Here is a 25,423-nt window from a genome sequence, read left to right as displayed (position 1 = left end):
GTGTTTTCACGCACATTTTCATGTCAAAATTGCTCTAGATCAACATCACATGTCCTACATTACCTAAAGTCCTACTTTGGATGGTTGAATGGTTGTTTTTGCTTTCTGGCAAGTAAACAGTCTCTTGCTTACCTTTTGCGTTTTTTTCTCTTTCAAGTTCCTCACAACCATAAGTCACAACCAAACACACTAACCGTAAAACCTAATCTAAACACACAACAAAATAATATAACCATACCTCAACCTCATGGTGGACCACCTCGGCCAGACGCAAGAGTTATCCCCAACCTATCACGATACAGACTTGTTGCCATGCCAAAGTCTGTATCGCGAGTGTGTTGGGGATATTTAGCTGTGGCCTTTTGAGTGTGTTGCCATGCCAAAGTTTGGTCTCATAGGTCATCCTGGCCTTTTAAGTCGCTAACTCTATCACCCCCCCCCCCCCCCCCCCTCTCTCTCTCTCTCTCTCTCTCTCTCTCTCTCTCTCTCTCTCTCTCTCTCTCTCTCGCGGGACTGTAGCAGCAGCCCAGCCTCCCTCTGTTCGCACGGCACCACAGCAGGAGCATCGACAGGACTTTAATCTCTCTCAGCGCGCCCATCTTTGAACACATGGCGGATTGCAATGACTGACGACGTATAGAGCGCGCAGCCCCAGCAGATCAGCCCTGCACGTCCAGCTTGAATTTTATAATGGAAAATGATTCTTTGAGCCACACCGTAATGGATCAACGTCAAGGCCATGAATGTTTGATGGATGTTGCACAAACTGTCACACTTGAAGAAGACCCTACACACGACACGGAAGCCGCCAATGTCTCACCTGTTTGCAAGCCAAGAGCGAAGGCAACCTTCATGCTCACGAAAAAGCGGATGGCGCAGATGGACAGGGAAATGAAGGAGTGGAAAACAGAGATGGAAGGATGGTGGAAGGAGAAGGCCAACCTCCTTCAGATGGTCTTCAATGAAGGCGCACAGTGGAAGAAGGAGAAAGAGAGCCTTAACACAGAAATAAAGACACTCAAAGAAGAAGTCTCAGCCCTCAAACAGGAGAACCCAAACGCCGAGATACAGGCACTCAAAAAAGATGTCTCAACCCTTAAACAGGAGCTTGCTGATAGAGTAAGCAATGGACTAGAGGAAGGCTAATTTCAACCCTCGGTAATAGATGAAATCAAGGAAATTAAGGAACAGGTAAGGATGATCACCGAGGAAGAGAAACTGAGTGTGGCAAAGACATCTTCATGGGCGGAGATGATAACAAGGACACAGAAAAAGGCAGGCGAGGCTGAAAAATGGATTGAGGTCGCCAAGAAAGGGAAAGGTCAAGAAACTCCTTGTACACCGACGCTTATCAACATGACTCTCGAAGAGGAACAAAGAAGGCGGATGCGAACATTGCATGTGAGAGTGACCGGTCTCAAGGACATAAACAATGTAGAGAAAGAGGTCACAAGCCTTACATCCATGATGGGGATGGAGAAGCCTTTGCACACAAAGGCATGGAGGGTAGGTAAGAAAAGTGATGGCACGGGAGAGTCTTCAAAGGGGAGAGCTCTCATACTACGCTTCCCCTCGTTAGAAGAGAAGAAGGAATTCTTGAGGAAGAGGCCTACTCTCAAAAAGACAGGTATTTTCCTCGGTGATGATCTGACTCTCTCACAGCTCGCAGATATGAGAGAGGTAATGCCAGAGATTACAGCGGCAAGGGAGAAGGGAAAGATAGCCTTCTACAGAGATGGAAGGGTGGTGATTTTAGAGCGGCGTACTGCATGACGGTGCGAGACATATGGGACCACACTGAAGATGGCTACCTGGAATTGTAATGGGTCTATGAGATTGGACGTGGGTGCATTTGAGGAGAGTTTCAAAGACAAGGATATTGTGTTCTTCTCAGAGACTCATCAGGCCCCTGGACAGGTAATGCCACATGTGGTGGGATACAGATGGGAAATAGCTCACAGGACAAATGCGAGATCTGAGCATGGGAGTAGAGGCTCAGGAGGAGTAGCAGTGCTATTCAGAGAGGAACTACAACCATTACTGCATATTGTACGAAGAGATGATCATGCTAGATATATGTGGGTGAGACTGAGAGCTGACACAGGCCGGTTCCTATATATTGCCATATGTTACTTTCCTCCCAGTACATCAATGTATGCCGCATCCAGAGGGAAGTCGCCTTTCTCTATCCTAGATGATGACATTTGGGAGTTCTCTAGGGAGGGTGATATCATTCTCCTAGGGGACTTCAATGCCCGAACGGGCAACTCGCAGACAATCTTCTACGACACTTCAGATGAGATGCTTAGAGAGCTGGATGTGGGTGAGTTGGGACTTGACAGATGCTCAGATGACAGAGAGCAAACGGAGTATGGGAGATACCTCATAGAAATGACGACTACACATGGATTAGCCATACTTAATGGCTTACAGCGATTTCCTGGAGCAGCCAGTTTCACATGCTTTCCACATAGACATGGGGCCAGTACAGTGGATTATGTTATGACACAACCGAGCTTTGTCCCCTGCATTCAGGATTTCACAGTGGGAGCCAGGCCAATGGGCATAGCAGTAGATCATGCTCTCTTGACACTATCCATTAAATTTCACTATAGTACAACCCAGACATCAGGAGGCAGGTCACACACCCGCTATACATTCACACCAAAGACTGATTTCGTTTATTCAGAGGAGATCTGGGACCTTCTATTGGAAGGCACAGCTGGCACAAATGGTACATGCCTCTCAGTGGAGGAGTGCACCACTCTATTGACTGAGACACTGCATGGGGCTGCATCAGTGGCGTACCCACACACTCAGCCGGGCAAGAGACGACATTCTAGGAGCATGCCCCAGAATAGTTGGTATGATGAGGAGTGCAGAGAGATGAGAGCCCAGCTTCAGAAGGATCTTCTTTTAGGAGTCATCACTTACAGACAGTCTCAGATTGCTTTCCGACGCCTTATGCGACGGAAGAAGCGAGCTTACCTAGCTCAGATGGAGCGAGACTTGTAGCAGATGTTCTTGAGTAGGGACTCAAGAGAGGCATGGCGACTCTTCCATGAACACTCCCCTCCCCCAGTGATTACTTCACCTGAGGTGTGGGGCCAATATGCGACATCATTATATACAGTTCCTGGACAGGAACCCCTTCCAGACCCTACCAAGCCCTGCCCAGCTACAAGCACTTTCTTTACACCTGAGATGGTACAAAGGGCCATCGACAAGATGAAGACCGGGAAGGCATATGATCATGACGGTCTAGTAGCGGAGCACTTTATACATGCCAGGGATATGCTGATGGAGGTTCTCGCAGTGTTGTTCAATCGTGCCATGTGTGAGGGACTACCTGAGACTTGGAGGCTGTCTAATATTGTGCCTATCTTCAAGGCTGGTGACCCTACAGAGCCTGGGAACTACCGCACTATTATGGTTGGACACACATTGGCATAGTTGTATGCATCTATCCTGGAGCAACACTTGAGTAATTGGGCAGAGGGCGAGGGTGTACGAGCGAAGGGTCAAGCTGGCTTCAGGAGGGGTTTCTCCACTCTTGATCATATTCTGACACTCAGGGCCATCATTGAGGAGGGCAGAGCACATGGGAGACGGATCTATTGTAGCTTTGTGGATTTTCGTAAAGCATTTGACATGGTACCAAGAGCTCGATTGATGCGCACATTACAAGAGATGGGGGTGCCCATAGAGGTGATTTGGGGGATAATGGCTTTGTACAGATCAGTGATGGGACATGTACACACTCCGGAAGGGGTATCTGATTTAATTCACTCTACTATTGGAGTGAAACGGGGCTGCCCATTGTCTCCTACGCTATTTGGTATGTATGTTGATGAGGTGTCTGATTACATCGACAGAGAGGGTGACAAAGGTGCACAGCTGGCAGGGACGTGGATCCCATTGTTGCTTTATGCTGATGATATTGTGCTGATATCTGATTCACCAGAAGGTATGCAACGACAGTTGGATGCACTACGCAGTTTTGCAGAGGATAGTGGATTGTGTGTAAACCTAGGTAAAACCAAGGTTATGGTGTTTAACACCACACCGCAATGGGTCAGGAGATCAGTACCTACTTTCAAGTATGGTCAAGAGACTGTGGAGTATACAGATGCATACACTTACCTGGGGTAAGTCTTTACTGGGCCGAGATTTTCCTTGAAAACAGCGGCAGAGACTAGACTAACCAGAGCTGGTGCAGCTCTGGGAGGAATGGAGAGGATGTGTTCACAAGTTCAGTTCCAGGAACCCAGGACAAAGTTATGGCTCTTTGATACTCTGGTTGCCTCTACTATGTTATATGGGGTGCAGGTTTGGGGACCTTCTGTAGGCCAGGAGGGTTGGGAGGAGTATGGAGAAGCCCCTGGTATCTATGATCTCTCGGCTGATTAGAGCCGAGGCTTCCGTACCGCATGATATCATTCGAGCGGAATTAGCTGCTCCCCCTATGGTGATTGAGGCACTTACTAGATCAGTCTCCTTTGTTCACAGTCTGTGGGATACTACCAGAGACAGATATGCCAGGGTGGCTCTAGAGTCCTCCAGACAATTAGCTCTTAAGGGGGATACATCATGTTGGTATGCACAGATGGCATCATGGTTTCAGACACATGGTTTCACCATGGACAAGTTTCCTCCTTTTCAATACTCTCTACAGGCACCCTTGAGGTCTTTGACGCGGGTAGAGATTAATAGACTCATTCGTCAGGATCTGATTCAGCTGGACACGAGGAGGACATGGATAGAGCCGATACAGGAGTTGGGCACAAAGACGGCTTTCTATAGAGAGCATTTTTTCCACCTCACGGAGGATGGGTTTGTGATTCGACCTAGCTATATGGATAGGCATCTTTCTCATGGTGTCCGATGTGCCATTGGCCAGATACGCACATCCTCACATCAGCTCGAAATTGAGACTGGCACATTCAGAGGGACACCAGCAGATAGCAGGATATGCCGCTTATGCCATCTAGAGCCAGAGACAGAGGTACACTACATATGTCATTGCACAGTGTACTATGAGATACGAGGCCGTTTTCATTGTCTATTCAGAGAAGGTTTCGGGCCACTATCTAGGGTCATGAGTTATGAGGATCAGAGATGTCTTGGGCTATATCTACTTGAGCTACACAAGCATAGAGAAACTTTACTGAGGAGAGCTGAAGAGAGACAACCCCAGAGACAGATCACAGATTTCTTTACACTAGATACTGTACACCCAGAAGAACAGACAGAGGAGCAACCAACAGTAGAGAGGTCTACCCGCACTACTGGCATTCTAATAGACCGTGCATTGGAGCTAGGGAGATCTAGACGACCCCGATGGAGAAGAGGAGCTACACAGTTTCGAAGGAGGCTATAGCAAAGGATTCGAGCCATACTTTTTCGTCGTCCAGAGTGATATGAAGATGGATCTCTATGCAGATAGATTTCTACTTCCCTCCCAAATTGTCTACACATTGTATAGCTCAGTTCACACGATTCACGCCTTTCGCCTTTCACACCTATCCGCTTAGTTTAGGATTCCACAGTATTTATATCTTGTTATCCCTAGTTTAATTTATTTTGTTAATCTGACTTGATATCAGATATACCGCATTGTAACTTCCTAGTCTCATAGGTCACTTCGGCCTTTTGAAGACGTTAATATAACATTTCATTTCATTTCTCTCTCGATCAAGCTCTCGGTACCATGTCAAATGCTTTGCGGAAATCCAAAAAGCTACAATAAATCCGTCTCCCACGTGACCTGCCCTCCTCAATGATGGCTCGGAGTGTCAGAATATGATCAAGAGTGGAGAAACCCCTCCTAAAACAGGCGTGACCCTTTGCTCATACACCCTCACCCTGTGCCCAATTACTCAAATGTTGTTCAAGAATGTATGCATACAACCGTGCCAGTGTGTGTCCAACCATAATAGTGTTGTAGTTCCCAGGCTCTGTAGGATCACCTGCCTTGAAGATAGGCACAATAGTAGACAACCTCCAAGTCTCAAGTAACCCCTCACACATGGCACAACTGAACAACACTGCAAGAACCTCCATCAACATATCCCTAGCATGTATAAAGTGCTCCGCTACTAGACGGCCATGATCATATGCCGTCCCGGTCCTCATCCTTTCAATGGCCCTCTGTACCATCTGAGTGTTAAAGAAGGTGCTCGTAGTTGGGCATGGTTCTGTAGGGTCTGGAAGGCGTTCTTGTCGAGGAACCGTATATAACGATGTCACATATTGGCCCCACACATCAAGTGAAGTAATCACTGGGGGAGGGGAGTGGTCATGAAAGAGTCACCATGCCTCTCCTAAGTCACTACTCAAGAACATCTGATATAAGTCTCGCTGCATCTGAGCCAGGTAAGTTCGCTTCTTCCGTCACATAAGGCGTCGAGAAGCAATCCAAGACTCTCTGTAAGTGATGACTCCTAAAAGAAGATCCTCGGAAGTTGGGCTTTCATCTCTCTACACTCCTATCATACCAACTATTATGGGGCATGCTCCCAAAATGTCGTCTCTTGCCTAGCTGAGTGTGTGGGTATGCCACTGATGCAGCACCATGGAGTGTCTCAGTCAGTAGAGTGGTGCACTCCTCTATTGAGAGACCTGTACCAACTATGCCAGTTGTGCCTTCCCATAGACGGTCCCAGATCTCTGTATAAATGGAATCAGTCTCTGGTATAAATGTATAACGGGTGTGTGACGTGCCTCCCGATGTTTGGGCTCTACTATACTGAAATGAAACGGACAATGTCAAGAGAGCATGATCCACTGCTACACCCACTGGCCTGGCTCCCACTATGAAATCCTGAATGCAAGGGACAAAGCTTGGTTGTGTCCTAGCATAGTCCACTATACTCGCCCCATGTCTGTGTGGAAAGCATGTGAAACCGGGTGCTCCGGGAAATCGCTATAAGCCATTAAGTATGGCTAACCTATGTGTAGTCATCATCTCCATGAGGTATCTCCCATACTCCGTCTGCTCTCTATCATGTGAGCGTTTGTCAAGCCCCAACTCATCCACATCCAGCTCTCTAAGCATCTCATCTGAAGTGTCGTAGAAGACTGTCTGAGAGTTGCTTGGTCGGGCATTGAAGTCCCCTAGGAGAATGATATCACCATCCCTAGAAAACTCCCATATGTCATCGTCTAGTATAGAGAAAGGCGACTACCCTCTCAATGCAGCATATACATACGTACTGGGAGGAAAGTAACATATGGCAATGTATAGAAATCGACCTGTGTCAGCTTTAAGTCTCACCCACATGTATCTAGCATGCTCATCTCTCCGTACAATATGTAGTAGTGGCTGTAGCTCCTCTCTACATAGCACTGCTACTCCTCTTGAACAGAGTTGATTTGGGGGATTATGGCTTTGTACAGATCAGTGATGGGACATGTAAGCAGTCCGGAAAGGGAATTTGATTTAGTTCACTCTACTATTGGGGTGAAACAAGGCTGCCCATTGTTTCCTACTCTATTTGGTATGTATGTTGATGAGGTGTCTGATTACATTGACACTGAGGGTGACAGAGGTGCCCAGCTGGCAGGGATGTGGATCCGATTGTTGTTATATACTGTGTTGATACCTAACTCACCAGAGGGTATGCAGCAACATTTGGATGCGCTACACAGTTTTGCAGAGGATAGTGGATTTTGTGTAAAGTTTAAACCTTGGCTTGGTTATGGTGTTTAAAACCACACCAAAGTGGATCAGGAGGTCAGCACCTACTTTTACATATGGTCAGGAGATTGTGGAGTATACAGATGCATACACTTACCTGAGGGTAGTCTTTACTAGGCTGAGATTTTCTTTGAGAAGAGCAGCAGCTACTGAAAACTCAGTAAAAACTTAAAAGCTGAAAACCATGCTTGCACACTTACAACCCATGTGTTCTTGGATGCAGCCTCATGCACAGATGCAATGCTGGCATAGACCTCTTTGCAACTCGCTTTCTCAGAAAGCAACCATATTTCCTCAAAGTTTCCTCTCAACCCATCCTCATTCAAGTGCTTGCTCATTTCTTGTGCACAATTCTAACTCCATTCAGAATAACTCTGACTGTGGAATTTTCCCTTTCCGATGCTCCCATGACCCCGAAAACCTCTCGCAATAAGCGTCCAAAGAATCTCCCTTGGTCATCCAAAGATGATTCCAAGCAGTTTGTATATCTCGTTCGTCTCCCCGAGTCAGCCAAGAAGAAATAAAAAGCCTTTCAACCATTTAACCGGAGCTTCCTTTCTCAGTAGAAGAGTGAACCACCATGTTCGAGCATCACGGAACCTAGAAAAGGATTCAAATCGATTGTCCACCTTCTTTAAATTCTTTGACCTTTTTGCTTTTATCTTTGAGGAAGTCATATTGGTTGGCTTGAAAAAAAAATGTTTCTTCGTTGCATAAAACATGTGATCGTCAGAGTCCGAAGTATCTGAGGATGAGTCCTCGGTAGAACTGTCAAAAACTGGATGAAATCTAGGCTTCTTTGCCTTTTTCTTGCCCTTTCTGAATCTTTGCTTGTCCATGTCTTTCTGCGAGTACAGGTTCTGCTTTTCTGCACTCGTCTGTCTTTTTGGTTTTACTCCCTACCTGAGAGAAGAAGCAATGGCCACACGCCATCTCGAGTAAATCGTATCATTCGGGTAATTCTTCAAGTGTATTACCAATCTCGGGTTCCTGGAGTACTTAATCAATCTGTTCACACATATGACAATCTGCAGTTGACGTTTGTACTCCTTTTCTGGCAAACTTGTCCGAAAAAAAATTGGCCAAATCTTCATTCTTTTCTTCAGTTCCCGCGCTGGATCTTCAACTTTTGTTTGCCTTCCCACTAAGAGGTGTCATCTCTGTCAGATTCTTCACCAAAACCCAAGTGTAATCTGGGATTTTTAAAGGCATTACGCCCTGTAAGACAGAGCGATGAAGACGGGAGCGCGCCCGATGCCCGATGTATTAAGGGTGGGAGTGGCTAATAAGTCCAGGGTTGAGACACGAAGATTCTTTCCCAAAAAGCTGTGTGCGCTGTAAAAAGGATCGGATCCTCCATAGAAGAAGAATCTTTTTGCGCTCTGATACCACTCTAACAGACTTGGAAACTCCAAGTCGAGATTCTACCGCGACATCACAAGAATTCCCTTCAAAACAGTTCACATTTCACAATTGATTTGACACTAGCCCGGTGGAGTCCCGTGCCTAGAGATGTTGGCCCCAAAGACTGGCGCCCCTTTCGGTATTTCTTTTTGTATTAATCTGCAACTCAAAGTACAAGGGAGTGGGAGGCTCTCACTCTCAGACTCTACGTCCAGATGCTCTAAGAAGTGGGAGGCATGCCCACACTTATAAAGAGATTACAAGGGATGCCCAAAAGCAGAGCCCCAAAAGCTGGAAACTCAAAAGCCTTGTAAAAATAAAGCATCAAGGCTCTCTCTCTCTCTCTCTCTCTCTCTCTCTCTCTCTCTCTCTCTCTCTCTCTCTCTCTCTAGGGATGCCCAAAAGCAGAGCCCCAAAAGCTGGAAACTCAAAAGCCTTGTAAAAATAAAGCATCAAGGCTCTCTCTCTCTCTCTCTCTCTCTCTCTCTCTCTCTCTCTCTCTCTCTCTCTCTCTCTCTCTCTCTCTCTCTCTCTCTCTCTCTCTCGCGCGTAAAATAAAGCAAGAACTTGCGTAGAATCCAGCCCCTTGCATAGAAAAGCAGCCCACGCAAAAAGCTTGCCTTCTGTGCAGCCCTGCGTTTTGTGCCGGATTTTTCGGGTCAGTCCGTACATGCGTGCCACGTCATCAATCAGCCAGAATTCGCGGGCCAGTTCGTACGCTGCCTACCACGTCTGCATTTTCAGCAACCTGTTTTCAGCAGTAGGGTGGGTGTGTACTAGCAGCCACGTCACCAGTTTGTGACACCTTCAAAGAGACTCTGCCAAATGAGAGACAATGTGTGTTGCCACCACAAGGATTACTCGGAAAGCGACCACAGCTGATTACCCTTATGCACAATCCATACATCAGACTGAAGGATGGCATAGACACTACTAGCTGAGATGCAGTCCAATCTAGTAGTAGCCAGATTCCAGTCAGAGAAGCAAGAGTCCACAACCAAAGGAGGAATGGGTGAATGAGCAGCAAGCATCCTTTGAATCTCCCTCCAGATAGGAGAATAGTGAAGACTCAACCGAAAGCAGGACACTGCATCAGTGAACGAAAGAACATAACCCAAGTCATCAGCCACCTAATGCACCCGATAGATTCCTTTTTGGGAAATAAAATACGCTTGGCAAGGAGACTGTTGAACCAAAGTCGAAGCGAAAGCCCTGCTCCAATGCAGACTCTCTAAGCGAAGAAGGTTACCCACAGAGGATTGTTGACCATTCCAAGCGAAATGCGAAGTGACAACCTTCCAATCAACAATTAGAGAAGAAGTAAAGGGACATCCAGGAATGTGTTCTTCAAGCTTCCCAAAAACAACATCCCAATAAGTCGGTTTCCAATGACCAAAAGATGGGGTGACAATGTGCGTACACAAATGTGTGACCATGAGAGCCCAGGGTTGCTGCTGCTCCACCAAAACTGGCAACAGCATAGCTTTATGAGGCAGAAGATGACGTCGCAAGTCCAAAATACTTAACCCTCCAAGCCGCTTGGGAGAACACAGCTTAACCATAGATAGAAGCCGAAGACCCTTCTTGCTAGAGGAGGTCTGCCAAAAATGCTCTGAAATATTGGACATGAGGGACTGCAAACGCAACCGAGGCCAGGATAACAAAGGCAAGTAAAACTGCACATAAGCCGCAAGGATGCATTGGACAATCCTGAGACGCACATGAATGGCCATGTGGACAGTTTCCAATAATTCAACTTGGAATGCAGACGTTGGAGCACCCAATCTAGTTTCTGCATAGCCGATACATTCCAACCCAACGGATAACCCAAATGGTGAGCCAGAACATGTGGAGGAACAATCTCCCTAGGCCACAATATCTTATGCCAGTCACACTCTTTCAGAGGCAGTAGCTTGCATTTGCAAAAGTTAACTTTGAGACCTCCTGCCAATCCAAACAAGTGAAAAGCATGCATAATTTGTTGTACATTGTCATAGTTATTGCGAGGCATGAACAAAGAGTCATCCGCATAAGCCTGACCAGCAAACTGTCGTCCAGAAGGTAAAGTCAGGCCATGTAGCCTACCAATGGAAGTCAAGGAATCCAAATACATAAACAAGGGATGAGTAGCAATCGCATAAAGCAAAGCACTCAGAGGGCAGCCCTGCCTTACCGACCTTCCCAAAGGCCAAGATTCTGTGAGAGATCCATCCAGCAAGCCTGCAGAAGTGTTGTGTGCATACAAGAAAAGCACGACACGGGATAGCCTAGGCCCAAAGCCCAAGTGTTACATCGTATCCGCAATATAATCCCAAAGAACAGTCTCAAATGCCTTTTCAATGTCAACCTACATGACCGAAACATCCTGTCGATTATATTTTGCATATTCCATTCCAATGATGACATTTGCGAGGTTATCAGTAATTTGACGTCATGGAATGAAGCCGTATTGAGATTGATGCAAGCCTTCATGCAAAAAACACTTGAGTCGGTTAACAAGCATTTTTGCCATTAATTTATATACCACACGCATGAGTGTAATAGGTCGCCAATGAGAGAATTCTTCACACAATGCATGCTTAGGTATCAGCTTGAGCAACCCTTCTTTCCAAGAGGAGGGAAATTCTTGGTATCATGAACAACAGAGGCAGCTTAAAATAGTCCCAGAAAGACAAGAAAAAATCCACACCGAGACCATCCCAACTAGGAGCTCTCTATCGACCCAAATCAAGCAAGATGGCATATAATTCTGACTCAATGAAAACAGCTTCCAAGTCTTGAGCCTGCCGCATCGAAAGAATGGGAGCAACATGCGATAGAAACATGTGATGCGCTTGGCGAGCTTCTCTTGTCGGAGAAGAAGGGGGCCTCAAAAATCTTGCCATAATGAGAGTGTAGGGCTAGTGCCAGCTCTCGGAAGTGGAGGTCCACTCCCCTAATGGTAATTTAACCCTCCATATAGCTTGAGACTACCTAGAGTGATGCAAATGTTGGAAGAATTGTTTAGAAGCACATTCTTTATCTGCAAAAGCCTCTTGACGAGCTCGAGTCTGCCATTTGGCCAATTTTCTCTCATCATTGTGCCGTAACATAATGCCAGCAGAAAGCAACTCAGTCATTTGAGTGGTAGTAAGAGAAGAATGATTAGCCAAGTGCATTAATCTGCTACAAGCATCCTTTGCATGATTAACTTGTTCCCTTAATCATGAAAAATATTCCCTTCCATAATCCTAGATAACACATTGAACACTCATAACAAAGCGGAACCAAGCTATGTCCATATCAACATACATTTGGGAGATCAAAGGCTGAATAACATCCACAATCATAGCGCAAAGGTTCATGCTCGAGATGAGCATTATTGATATGCAAAAGACTCTTCTTGGGTAGGCGGTCATTGACATCAAAAGAGCCAAAACTAAGTTTCAAGCATACGGGAAAATGATCCGAGAGACACATAGCATAATCAATCCTCATCTCACATACAAAGTCATCATACTGTTGCATGTGAAAAAGATACAAGCGATCCAGTCAAGCGCGATACATAGATTGAGCATTATGCTGAAAAGTGAATCCTAGATAAGTCGCATGCAAAAAGGACCACAAATCAAGCCCATTACAAGTCGACATAAATTGGTCCCATGATTGCCGTTCCATATGAAGCATGTGAGAATGGCCTGTAGTATTATCCGCAAGGTTTGGTGCATTATTTAAATCCATGCAGAGAAAGGCATTGGAACGCCAACAGTAAGAGGAGATAGCACTCCACAACCGTGCCCTATCTGCAGAAGCTGTGTATGCATATAATCCTCCAAATTCGAAAACTTCCCCATTAACAATACATTGGATGACCATCCATCTCCCAGTCGGGTCATTGAAAACCAAGGTCAGGAAGAGTTCATGTCTGGCAAGTATAAGCACTCCAGAATAGCCAGTTCATCTTGCATAAGCTATCCAGTAGCCCACAAAGTAAGAAATTTGTCCTGCAAATTGATGTTGGTTATGCTCTTGAAGAACCACAATGTCCCCTTTACATGTATATACATAGTGTCAGGTAAGCCGCCACTTGTCGTGATTGCATAACCCACGCACATTATAGGAGATGCAATTCAAAGAACTATGCATTCTATATGGTATATACAGTGGGCCAGGAAACAGGAAAAAGGGGAGAAAACTCAAGTACCAATGCCCATCGACACATCCTCCCCAGCTATAGGTACCTGAGGAGGTGGGTCAAGACCCTGATCCAAATGATTAAAAATAAAGGCACCTTGCGATGAAGAGGCTTCTCCTATAACAACTTCCTTGTAAAAATGAACCACCTTGTCCCAAGCTTCATCCAAAGAAGTGTTGTCATTACAAGGGAATTTTTTCTGAACAACATTCTTCAAAGGGGGCACATAATTACAAGAAGAGGCCGGAATACGGGCTATAGCAGCTTTAGCGGGTTTCTTGGGCACCAACCAAGTTTGAGAGATCGAAACCTGTTCTTTTCGCTTGTCTTTAATATTTGGAGAAGCAGAAAGTGCAGACAATTGTAATTGTTTCCCTTTGCCTTTATTCGCCCTAGTTGTCGGGGAGGAGGTTGAAGCACCTTTGGTTTGAACCTTAGAAGATTTCAGAGGTGAGCGAGGTTGAGTAATAGGGACAACCGAAGGAGGTGGTTGCGGATTTGGTTCCGAACATTCGAACTGTATATGACCAAATTTGCCACAGTGGAAGTAAGAATTTGCAAACTTTCCCCATTTAAGCTTAAACGGACGCTTTTCAATCACTGCATCCCCAGAATCAATCCAAATACCTGCTGGTGTGGGGATATCTCTGTCCCACAAAATACAAAAACGGTTTAGTGTTTGCGTCCAGTTTAGGAGGGCAAATGACTTTGCCCAGTTGAGCAGCCAACAAAGGAAGAAAGTGACGCCAAGTGCGAGGAAAGTCGACCACCTCAACCCAGACGAGACACTTGTGACGAATGAGACTCTGATAGTCCTTGGTGAGAGCCCAAGGCAATACATGAGTCATCTGGGTATTGAAAAAAAGAGGAGACATTTCAAGCAGAGCATCCCGAGCATCCATGTCGGCCAGCAAGACTTCATAGAACCCTCGCGTACCAAAGTAAAACCCTCGGACTGCTTGCCGTTTGAGTAGGAAATCAACCCATTTCCCTACATCCTGAGCCACAGGCATTCTACCCGGGAAAAAAAGAATCACTGCGTTAAGAGCATATTGAGCAACAGGATCCATAAGCTCCAGTATAGGGATGCGCACTTCCATGACCGAAGCGGATCCTTCCCAGGATTGACGTTGGAGAGGGGGAATGGGGGAACATGCCCGGCTCCACAGCACCCCTATCCTCTCGGAAAACACCTTCAAAAACACACTTCACACTAGCAGACCACCGCATCCCAATTTCCACTGCTCACACACTCCACAAATCCACCACACGATGCACATCTACTGCCACCACAGCCTGTCTCCACCCTTACACACGCTCACAGCCGCTCAATCTCACTCTCACATAAGACACCGTCGGTCCGGGGGGGACACACTTCCACATAGCCGGCACCGAGGGGAAACACCAAAGCAGGAGAAAGACAAGGGGGGAAGGGGAAACTACAGCAATAAGGGGCAACAGTGGCTTGATTGCATTTCAAAAAGCATGTACATAGGCTCACACTGCCATCACCATGGCCATTTTTACAAGAAAATACAAAGGGCTTTGACAGGCACACTCCTTTGTTAGAGAGCTCCTCTTTGCAGGCTTCAAACGGCACCCAAAAAGCCAGAAAAAACCCCCTAATTTGATCCAATTTTGACTTTTATAGGGGGGGGTCTTCAATTTGGGAAATTACCCTCTCATTGGACCATCTGATACCCTAATTTGGTATTTTTTGGAAGCGGGCACCGCCTTGTTCTATCTGCTCTCTTCTTCTCTCTTTTGCTCTTGGGGGGGGGAGGGCATTAGCGATGTCGCTATTGCCCCTTAGCTTTTTCTCATTTTTTCTTTTTATCTTTCATTTTTTACCCCTTTGTGGGCTCAGCCTTGTACTGCTCTATTGGCTTGACTTTGACTCTTTCCCTCTCTTTATCCGACTCCTCTGTCACCTCTCTTTTTTTTTCTCTCTCCTCCTTTGCTCCCTTTTGGCCCCGGCTCTTACCTGCCCATTTGCCCTTGCTTTGGCTTGGCCTTTGCTCTGCCCAGACGGCCCTTGAAATGGGCTCCTCGCCAACTCTTTCTTCTTTCCTCTATGCTCCTTGTCCGCAGGACATTCCCCTTGCCACCAAATTTCTCACTTGCCTTCGAGCCTCTCTTCACTTCTGCGGGAAGCGCCCCTTACCCTACCATTAGCAACATCGCTAATGGGGGGGGGGTTCTTCTTTCAAAAGAGAGGTCCCAAGGGCCGCCGGATGCCACCCTTACCCGGGTCTGCCACGTTATCATCACTGGCCACCGGCCTCCTTTCTCAAGAGGGCGCGCGTCACCACGCCACCCCAACCGGCCAAAACCCGCGCTGTCTCCGCCTTGCAACGCCGCGCAACGCTTCCCACAACGCCCACTAGGCGGCAACCATCGCCAAGCTCAAGGGAGCTTCCCCCCATGCCTCATATGCCTAATGGGTAGGCATGCCTTGGGTCAAATACCCCTCGACTGCGACATGTGGCTCCCCATGTGGGATTTTTCCTTCTGCCACGTGGCAGCAGCGTAAAGCTCCAGCCTTTTAAGGCCTTTGAAAAAGTTAAAAATTCCTTTCAACAAAAAGTGGTTTCCCCCAAATTGCAGTGCCTGCCAAACATCACCTGGTGATCTGACTCCCAAGCAGTCAAGGCCAATTGAGACCTTAGATCTCCAGCTCCAAGCCGCATAGTTCTCATCTCACCCCTAGGCTAGGAAGACCTCGAACCGAGGTCATAAAAATTGACCAAATTACCTGCAACCCAATCTGGGTAAGGGCACCTCATCTTCCGACTTCAGTATCTCACCGCTCCCGACTCTGATACACGTGCCGTCACTTCCTGCTAGCATCATACACTGCATATTACGCACCAAACACTTGGCGAGCTCATGAAAACACCAGATGGCGCATTTCCCAATGCGGTCAAATGGGCTCAGACCCGGCCCCTGAGAAAATTTCTATTGACCATATCTTGCTAACCAGAGCTCAGATTCGCAATCCGAGAAGACATGCATGCTCCGCAACTCCCGCACTACACATGTATATACTGACATCAGCCCGGGCCACCTGTCCCCAACTGCCCTGCCCATCGGAAATCTACTACACACTCTACCTTTAAACTTCAGTATCTTGCACATCGGGGCCCCGTTTGATGAGCCGTCTGGATCGGCTTCTAGAGCACACTGAACACTACATTTCAGAACACTGATAGAGCACTTCGGACACCTTCATCTGCCATCTTATCTGGACCGTCTCGTGGCGCTTTTGGCCTAAAAAGCCGCTTTAGACATACTCTTCCGTTACCCTTCGTCTGCCGAGGTCCGTGGCGCTTGCCCTAGCCTTCTGCATTGCACTTGCCTGCCGCCTCTACTTGGCACAGACCATTGCCTAGCTTAAACCAACTTTGGCTGCACCATCATTGTCCACCCTCTCGTTGAACATTTATGTTTAACCACACATAGGCTTACTGCACTAAAACACTGCACACCAAAAACAAACTGTCTGTACACCATAAAACCCCTAGCACATGTACAAAACTATCATCTGCTACCCGCCGTCTTTGTTTATACGGGTTGCTCAACCCCCTGCTTTACCTGTCATCAACCGCCTGGGTCGAACACCTTGCATTGGTCCCTTTCATCCACGTGCAACAACCTTGCATAGTGCAACATCAAGGCACATATCCAACTGCACAGCCAAACTGCCATCATCATGCTTCTACCACTCCAAGCACTTATTGGCAAACTGCCCACTCGCAACCAAACATCTTCGAGAACACCGAATAGAGCACCCTCGTGCTCACCATCCAAAGACCTGCTTGTACCATCACTCGTACCAAATAGACCTAACATACCTAACTCAATCTCCCAACCATGTAAGGCTAGATCCTCGTCTAGTAGATCCTGTACCTTGCTCAACAGCACACTGTACAGCTGCTTTTATCAACATTCCTTTCAACCACCACTCACAGACCTCCTTAGAAAGCTTAGACACTGCCTTGGAGTCCGCACCACCTACCATAGAGGGCACTGATTGCATAGGAAGTACCTCTAACTTTGACTCCGCTCTGCCCTTCTCAACTGCCATGAACTCAATTCCAGCATCGTTGAGCTCCTCCTCGTCAATTGGCCCTTCAAGGTCGATAAGCACTACCTGCTTGTCCGCTATAATTACCTGTTTTTCTACTACTGTATCCTCAATCTCTGCCAAGGAAGAGAGAAACTCGTTCTCCATCGCATCCTCCTCGTCCTCTTCCATAGGCACAATTGCTCTAACCTTTTTGGCAAAATTTTGCACCTGTTGCACCACCATGGCATATTCCATATCTACCTTCATCAACATGGCCATTAGCATGGCACTCCACACCAGCTTTACCTGCTCTTCTCCACATGTAAGGCTAGATCGCTCCACTTGGTCTTCATTAAGCATTTCGGCTTGCACTCCCTGCTGTTCCTCGCACACATTTACTGCCTCTCTACTCACATGTAAGAGGTCAAACTCATCATACCTGGATTGGGACGACTCAGTCTCCCAACTCGTGTCTGTATCCATAGAACTACTATCACTCGATTCAACCTCCTCTTCGGTTTCAAGCTCGGGAACCTCCTCTAGCTTCACCGCTTCAACCTCGTCTGCAAACCGCACTCCTTGCTCTTTACCGCACTTCAATGAAGCTTCAGCAGCTACACTCGAACTTGGCACCAATACTTTGCCAACTCTGGAATCATTTGGACTTCCTCTACAATTGGAACTGCTCTAGCCGCCGGCACCTTCGGCATAGGAACCACCCTATCTCTTTGTAGCCAAAGAACTCTTGGTTCTTCTCGCACTTGCACTTCTCTTTGCACCACCTGCAGCTCCACTACCACCGCATTACACTGCTTTGGCATCACTGCATTTGGCAAACTCCTAGCCTTGCGCTTCTTCAAAATCTTTTTGGTTCTCCCTCTCGCTAGAGCTACCGCCTCCTCATATGACATCGGGTGATCTACCTCCACTTTGTCTCGCACTTCTTCATACAGGCAATCCACGAATTTACACAATTTCAAAACACTGGCATTTTCTACAGCAGTTACCTTGATTAACTTTACCCATAGGGCTTCGAATTCCCACTCGAACCCTTGAAAATCACCCTCCAACCTTTGCTTCAAACTGTCTAGCTTCCGCTTTACCCCATCTAGCTGCGCATCCGCAACAAATCTGCTTCGAAAAGCCGCCTCCAAGGCTTCGCAGTCTGCTTTTTCTTCTTCACCAAGGCTATTGAACCATACCCTCGCTTTACCACGAACCAGGAGCGGGAACACTTGTACCGCACCATCTTCTCTCGATAAACCGCTTTCCAACACGAACAACCCGTAGTCTTGAAGCCAGGTTTCCGCATCTTCAACCCCAGTGAGAACGGAAAATCCTACCCAAGCCATCACTAGCAGCACCTGCTCTTCAAAGGACGCACCTTTGGCATCACAAAAATCACTGCTTCGACTTCAACTAGGAGCATCAGCACACTCCTCAGTAGGGGCACTAGAAGATGGAGAGGGAGAATGGGGAAACACGCCCGGCACAAACACAAGGACCTCTCTATAGCTCAGAGTATCCACAGCACCCCTATCCTCTCGGAAAACACCTTCAAAAACACACTTCACACTAGCAGACCACCGCCTGCCCAATTTCCACTGCTCACACACTCCACAAATCCACCACACGACGCACACCTACTGCCACAGCCTGTCTCCACCCTTACACACGCTCACAGCCGCCCAATCTCACTCTCACATAAGACACCGTCGGTCCAGGGGGAACACACTTCCACACAGCCAGCAACGAGGGGAAACACCAGAGCAGGAGAAAGACAAGGGGGGAAGGGGAAACTACAACAAGAAGGGGCAACAGTGGCTTGATTGCATTTCAAAAAGCATGTACATAGGCTCACACTGTCATCACCATGGCCATTTTTACAAGAAAATACAAAGGGCTTTGACAGGCACACTCCTCTGTCACAGAGCTCCTCTTTGCAGGCTTCGAACGGCACCCAAAAAGCTAGAAAAAAACCCCTAATTTGATCCAATTTTGACTTTTATAGGGGGGGGGTCTTTAATTTGGGAAATTACCTTCTCATTGGTCCATCTGGTACCCTAATTTGGTATTTTTTGGAAGGGGGCACTGCCTTCTTCTATCTGCTCTCTTCTTCTCTCTTTTGCTCTTTGGGAGGGGGGGGGGGGGGGGGGGGGGGGGGCATTAGCGATGTCGCTATTGCGCCTTGGCTTTTTCTCATTTTTTCTTTTTATCTTTCATTTTTTACCCCTTTGTGGGCTCAGCCTTGTACTGCTCTATTGGCTTAACTTTGACTCTTTCCCTCTCTCTATTCGACTCCTCTGTCACCTCTCTCTTCTTTTCTCTCTCCTCCTTTGCTCCCTTTTGGCCCCGGCTCTTACCTGCCCATTTGCCCTTGCTTTGGCTTGGCCTTTGCTTTGCCCGGACGGCCCTTGAAATGGGCTCCTCGCCACCTCTTTCTTCTTTCCTCTATGCTCCTTGTCTGCAGGACATCCCCTTGCCACCAAATTTCTCAGTTGCCTTCGAGCCTCTCTTCACTTCTGCAGGAAGTGCCCCTTACCCTACCATTAGCAACATCGCTAATGGGGGGGGGGGGGTCTTCTTTCAAAAGAGGGGGCCCAAGGGCCGCAGGATGCCACCCTTAACCGGGTCAACCATGTTATCATCATTGGCCACCGGCCTCCTTTCTCAAGCGGACGCGCGCCACCGCGCCACCCCAAACCCGCGCCGTCTCCAACTTGCGGCGCCGCGTGACGCTTCCCACAGCGCCCACTGGGCGGCAACCATCGCCAAGCTCAAGGGAGCTTCCGCCCACGCCTCATATGCCCAATGGGTAGGCATGCCTTGGATCAAATACCCCTCGACCGCAACATGTGGCTCCCCATGTGGGATTTTTCCTTCTGCCACGTGGTAGCAGCTTAAAGCTCCAGCCTTTTAAGGCCTTTGAAAAAGTAAAAAATTCCTTTAAACAGAAACTCGTTTCCCCCAACTTGCAGTGCCTACCAAACATCACCTGGTGATCTGACTCCCAAGCAGTCAAGGACCATTGAGACCTCAAATCTCCAGCTCCAAGCCGCATAGTTCTCATCTCACCCCTAGGCTAGGAAGACCTCGAACCGAGGTCATAAAAATTGACCAAATTACCTGCAACCCAATCCGGGTAAGGGCACCTCATCTTCCGACTTCAGTATCTCACCGCTCCGGACTCTGATACACGTGCCGTCACTTCCTGCTAGCATCATACACTGCATATTACGCACCAAACACTTGGCGAGCTCATGAAAACACAAGATGGCGCATTTCCCAATGCGGTCAAATGGGCTCAGACCCGGCCCCTGAGAAAATTTCTACTGACCATACTTGCTAACCAGAGCTCCGATTCGCAATCCGAGAAGACATGCATGCTCCGCAACTCGCGCACTACACATGTATATACTGACATCAGCCCGGGCCACCTGTCCCCAACTGCCCTGCCCATCGGAAATCTACTACACACTCTACCTTTAAACTTGAGTATCTTGCACATCGGGACCCTGTTTGACGAGCTGTCTGGACCGGCTTCTAGAGCACACTGAACACTACATTTCAGGACACTTATAGAGCACTTCGGACACCTTCATCTGCCATCTTATCTGGACCATCTCGTGGCGCTTTTGGCCTAAAAAGCCGCTTTAGACATACTCTTCTGGTACCCTTCGGCTACCCAGGTCCTTGGCACTTGCCCTAACCTTCTGCACTGCACTTGCCTGCCGCCTCTGCCTGGCACAGACCATTTCCTAGCTTAGACCAACTTTGGCTGCACCAACGTGCATCCTCAAAGTTCTCATGCGAACATTCTTTGATAAGGCTTAAAGCATCCGTATTCGAAGATTCCATGGCTATCCGACGCTTGTATATACATTGATCAGTCGAATCCATGTGAAGGTCACACACACACACACACACTTTTTTTTGGGGTTTTTTATAGTTGACTTCTCTTGACACAGACAGACACACATGAGACTAGCTGTACAGAAACACTCACACCTCTCTCTCTCACACAAAACAATAGGAGGACTGCATGCATGCCAAATCAAACTTCAACCACCCGCGCGCTGTGAAGGGCCTGCACAGGGTAGATGTTGTGCAGAACATAGTTGAGCGACAAACGAGTGGCCAAAGGATTTACCACATGCCCAAATCCCCCACGCTCGCACACATAGACTTTTTTGTAAATCAATTTGATTTAACTAACTGTGGGAAACCTCAAAGAGAGGAAAACCCACCAAAAAGATGTACAAGGAAAGGAACACAGGAGTGTTCGGCTGTGTAAAATATCTAAAAGCATTCATAAGAAAGCTGATGCATCTCTGACGTGATATCACCAACTTCCAAGGCAAACCACAAAGACTGCCGAAGGGAAATCTTGAAGAAAGGTAGTGGATCTGTATGAATGCGATGGAACATATAGCCATTATGCACACATAGACACCCACACCCACACGCACGCACACACACTCATCCACACCTACAAACTCTTCAAGATTACAGAGCTTCACACACCCACACGTACACACCCTAGAACAGTACGCGAGTTGACAGAGGTTAGCCTGCGCAGGAGGAGGCTTCCGAGCTGAGTGCTAACTGCTGCACAAAGCGTGCTCAGAACTCGCTGTACGGGCAGGTCATGCAGGTTTTAGGGCGCTCAGGTGCTGGAATTCGTACAGGGCTGAGAGAGCGCAGAGGCAGCACATGCAGGGGCTGAAGTTCGCGCGACCAAATTTAACACCTTTACCGAAGCCTAAGGATTATGAGAATGCAATAATCGAGCGAAATTTGAGATTGTCAATAGAATGCAAGATAGGTTGAAGGCTTTGACTTTCATACAACAGTTTAATACAGACTATGTAAGTAGAAATGTCATTGAGCCATCAAAAGTGCGTAAGGTTACCACCTTTTTGAAAGGAAGTGTGTACAACAATAAATGCCTTTGTTGATGCAAATGAGTGAGCTACAGCAGAAAGATGGCCTGAAGGGCTGGTTTAAAAATCGATTTGAATGTGTGAGCCCATCCAAGAATAGTTTGTTTGGTAAAGGGAAGGGAATGCATCTTTCTAACGCTTAAGTGTGTGATATATGTATTACTATGGGCATTTTCAAGTTTTGGAAATGATCAACCCTGTAACTTAAGAATTTCAGGTCTGCCAACACATTGAGACCATTCCTCACATGCTATGGTGTTTCTCTCATGCTCGAAGGCTTCTTCGTGATCTTACAAGGCCACTATCATTCCCCTCGCCACCACTTTGGCCAAGTTTTCTCAATTTTTGCACATTGAGCCCAGCAGTAGCAAAGTATGACAATATTCTGGCTTGGGTGTGGTTCTTGGCAGTTTGGGCGATTTGTACTCGCAACTATCTTGAATCTTTAACAGCTTTTACGTCGAGTCTTTCCATTTTGACCTAATACTTTCATACTCCGATCCTTCAGTCTATTTGTGATTGTCCATTTGGGAGACATTTCACTTTCAGCACCTTGAGGATTTCTATGATTATTTATAGCCTTCTTACATTGCTGCACCCATTTTGGGTGGCTAGGCCTTGCACATTCTTGCAATGTGTGTTCCTCTGTCAACGGCAGCCAACTGTCCAGGTATGCATCACAATTAGCAAGAAGCCATACATCCAAGAGGACAAAGGGAGTTTTATGTGGGATGGAAACAAGTAGCAAGCCCATGTTGGGGAATTAAAATACAATAGACTACAATGACAACAAATTAAAAAAACATGGCACAGTACCATATAATCTAAGATGAGAGTGTATCACTGTGTATCAGATACAAGAGCTAACTGGACTGGCAGCACACTACTCAGCTCCAGACCAAGGGCTAATGAGTCGGAATGACATAAATACAATGGGGTGTCAAGGCTCAGAGATCACTTTGAAGTTTGCATGTGGCACCATATTGCAGAGGTTTCAAGAAAGAGTGGAGCTTCTTTACTCTACAACAGCGGACTGGCAGCACACTACCCAGCTCCAGACCAAAGGCTAACCACATAAATATGATGCGGTGTCGAGGCTCAAGGGCACTTTGCAATCATGCAGTGCATATGCTCTGGATTATGACCAGACTAGACTGACATGAGCACATGAGATTACTCCTCAAGTCAAAAGAACTGAGTAGATATATCACGTGATGATCCTCCCCTGATCATGACTCCAATGAGCGGTAATCAGCGATCGGTGTCCACTAGGTCTACTCTCATTTGAATGTACCAATCAAAACGGACTCTGAAAGACTGAAAGCAGAGACCCAATGGATAAAACACTCGAGGATACTTGTAGCCTGCTACAAACTCCCCCTCAGCTTGGTGAAGCTCCATCAGTAAACAAGGAAAACCGAGTTTCCTAGTTGATACTTCGACCAATCAACTCTTAGGTTATTTCTGGAAAAAAATTCTCCTGACATAACCTAAAATCTAGCAATTTCTTTGCTGGAAGAAGCAAGTTAGATATGTTTGTACTAATATAGTACATCATAAAATCTGTCAAGGGGTGTTTTGTGCTCTTAAACACAATGTTTCGTGAACAGAAAAGCATCCAAAAATGACACCTAATGCATACTTCCTAAAAGTTGGTGTCTATTGAAAATAATATAGTTCCAGAGCTGAATTACCTTAAGGCTTTTGGTGGAGAAAACGTAACTGTTATATCTAGTATTGTTCCTGGCCATAGTTCTCCTTTTGATGGTGTGAGTGAGAATGCCTGAACAAACAAGAATTGTACTCAAAACAAGTTAACCTTGCACATCAAGGCAATGTCCACAACTTCACAAATTGCAGCCTTTCTCATAAGGCAACAGACAGCCTATGACCTACATTGAGCTGCGTGATAGAGCTATCAAGTTTTAAGTTTGAAGATTACATAATCATACATCAACAAGCATAATCTAAACTGATTTACATCATGCTGAATTATACAAGAAAGAGAGGGATAAGAAGATAAATGAATAGAGCTATCAAAACCACCACCTCAAGCATAACTTTTGAGGAGGCTTCTTCAAAACTGTCTCCGCCTGCAATCTGCAATTCCCTCTGGTAGTAATCTTTTGAGGCAACAAAATTGAAAGTTGCGTCTTTTATTTCCTTCTTCTTGCACTTGTCATGAAACCTGTACCAAGTATAGATTAAGACTCTTCATGATTTCAAAATGAAATAGACATATCAGATTACACAGATAACTACGAGTATAAGCAAGAAAAGTATCCTTTTGTTTAATTGTAAATGCACCTTTTGTGCAGGGAAAATTTTTTATAAAAGTTACAGTACTCCCGTGCAAAGAACATAACCACATCAATGCAATGGCTCAAGAAAGATTGCTAAAGAAGTGGGCTGTAACTGTCTACAAGAAGCTTACTCTGGCCACACAAATTGCACAACAGATGATGATTCATTTATTAGTTGAACATTCGCCGAGATACTTTTGCCAATAAAGGTTACTGGCATTGATGCCAGGCCCATTGATAATCCTATATTGAGCTGCCATGAAAACAGTACAGTGAAGACCATTTTATTTGCTTCTTTTGGCATAAAAAGAGCAAGATGCATGCTCTCTTACCTCGCAGCTTTACATCAGGTGCAATTAAATTGTCCGCTCTCAAAAAGCATGGATACAGCAGATAAAAATCTCCTACCTCACAACCTGCACCAAGGACTTTTGAGATAATGCACTGGTTGCATTGTGTGTAAAAGATCTTGAGGTCTTCTTCATGGCTTCTTGCTTCAACTGGTTCAAAAGTTAATTCACACACAGTAAAGCATCCCTTATCTATATACCCATCCGTTGGCCTGACTGAGAATGCTCCTGAAGCTGTTATGTTGAAAGTACAATTCTTGGTTCCCACATTTTGTATAATGAAATTCTGCCAAAATCAATGCAAGCGATTTTTACAACATAAGAATACGTAGGTATCATCCATTCTGTTCTTTTTCCTCTAAGGATCACAACTATTTATAAGCCCTTAAGATACAAAGTGCCAAGCAGCCCAAAAGCATCAGCTAGCAGGGAGTAAGATCATGCAACATGCTTTTTTTTCTTTTTAGCATGAAAGATAAAT

At 46.4% G+C, this 25,423-nt stretch overlaps 1 protein-coding gene across 4 annotated transcripts in view; it reads right to left on the bottom strand.

The window, feature by feature from the left end:
• Positions 1–25,423, bottom strand: part of LOC147463924 (uncharacterized) — a 260,902-nt gene that overhangs the window by 225,333 nt on the left and 10,146 nt on the right. For 2 of the 4 annotated variants that reach the window (XR_015185506.1, XR_015185507.1), the window contains exons 1-4: positions 24,925–25,132; positions 24,724–24,845; positions 24,339–24,477; positions 23,984–24,072 (exon numbers count right to left, since the gene is read on the bottom strand). Coding sequence is in view for 2 of the 4 variants with exons in the window: in XM_086491978.1 (XP_086348104.1) it covers positions 23,984–24,072; positions 24,339–24,477; positions 24,724–24,845; positions 25,001–25,228 (578 nt within the window). In the remaining 2 variants the exon portion in view is untranslated. Of the gene's footprint in view, positions 1–23,983; positions 24,073–24,338; positions 24,478–24,723; positions 24,846–24,924; positions 25,229–25,423 lie in introns of those variants that run through there. The other 2 variants (XM_086491978.1, XM_086491966.1) reach the window with 2 other exon arrangements.

Source organism: Adiantum capillus-veneris, chromosome 2 (genome assembly GCF_014529385.1).
Source record: "Adiantum capillus-veneris isolate H3 chromosome 2, ASM1452938v2, whole genome shotgun sequence".
NCBI lineage: Eukaryota > Viridiplantae > Streptophyta > Polypodiopsida > Polypodiales > Pteridaceae > Adiantum > Adiantum capillus-veneris.
Note: the sequence above shows the minus strand (reverse complement) of the source record. Positions and strands in the feature narration are given on the sequence as shown.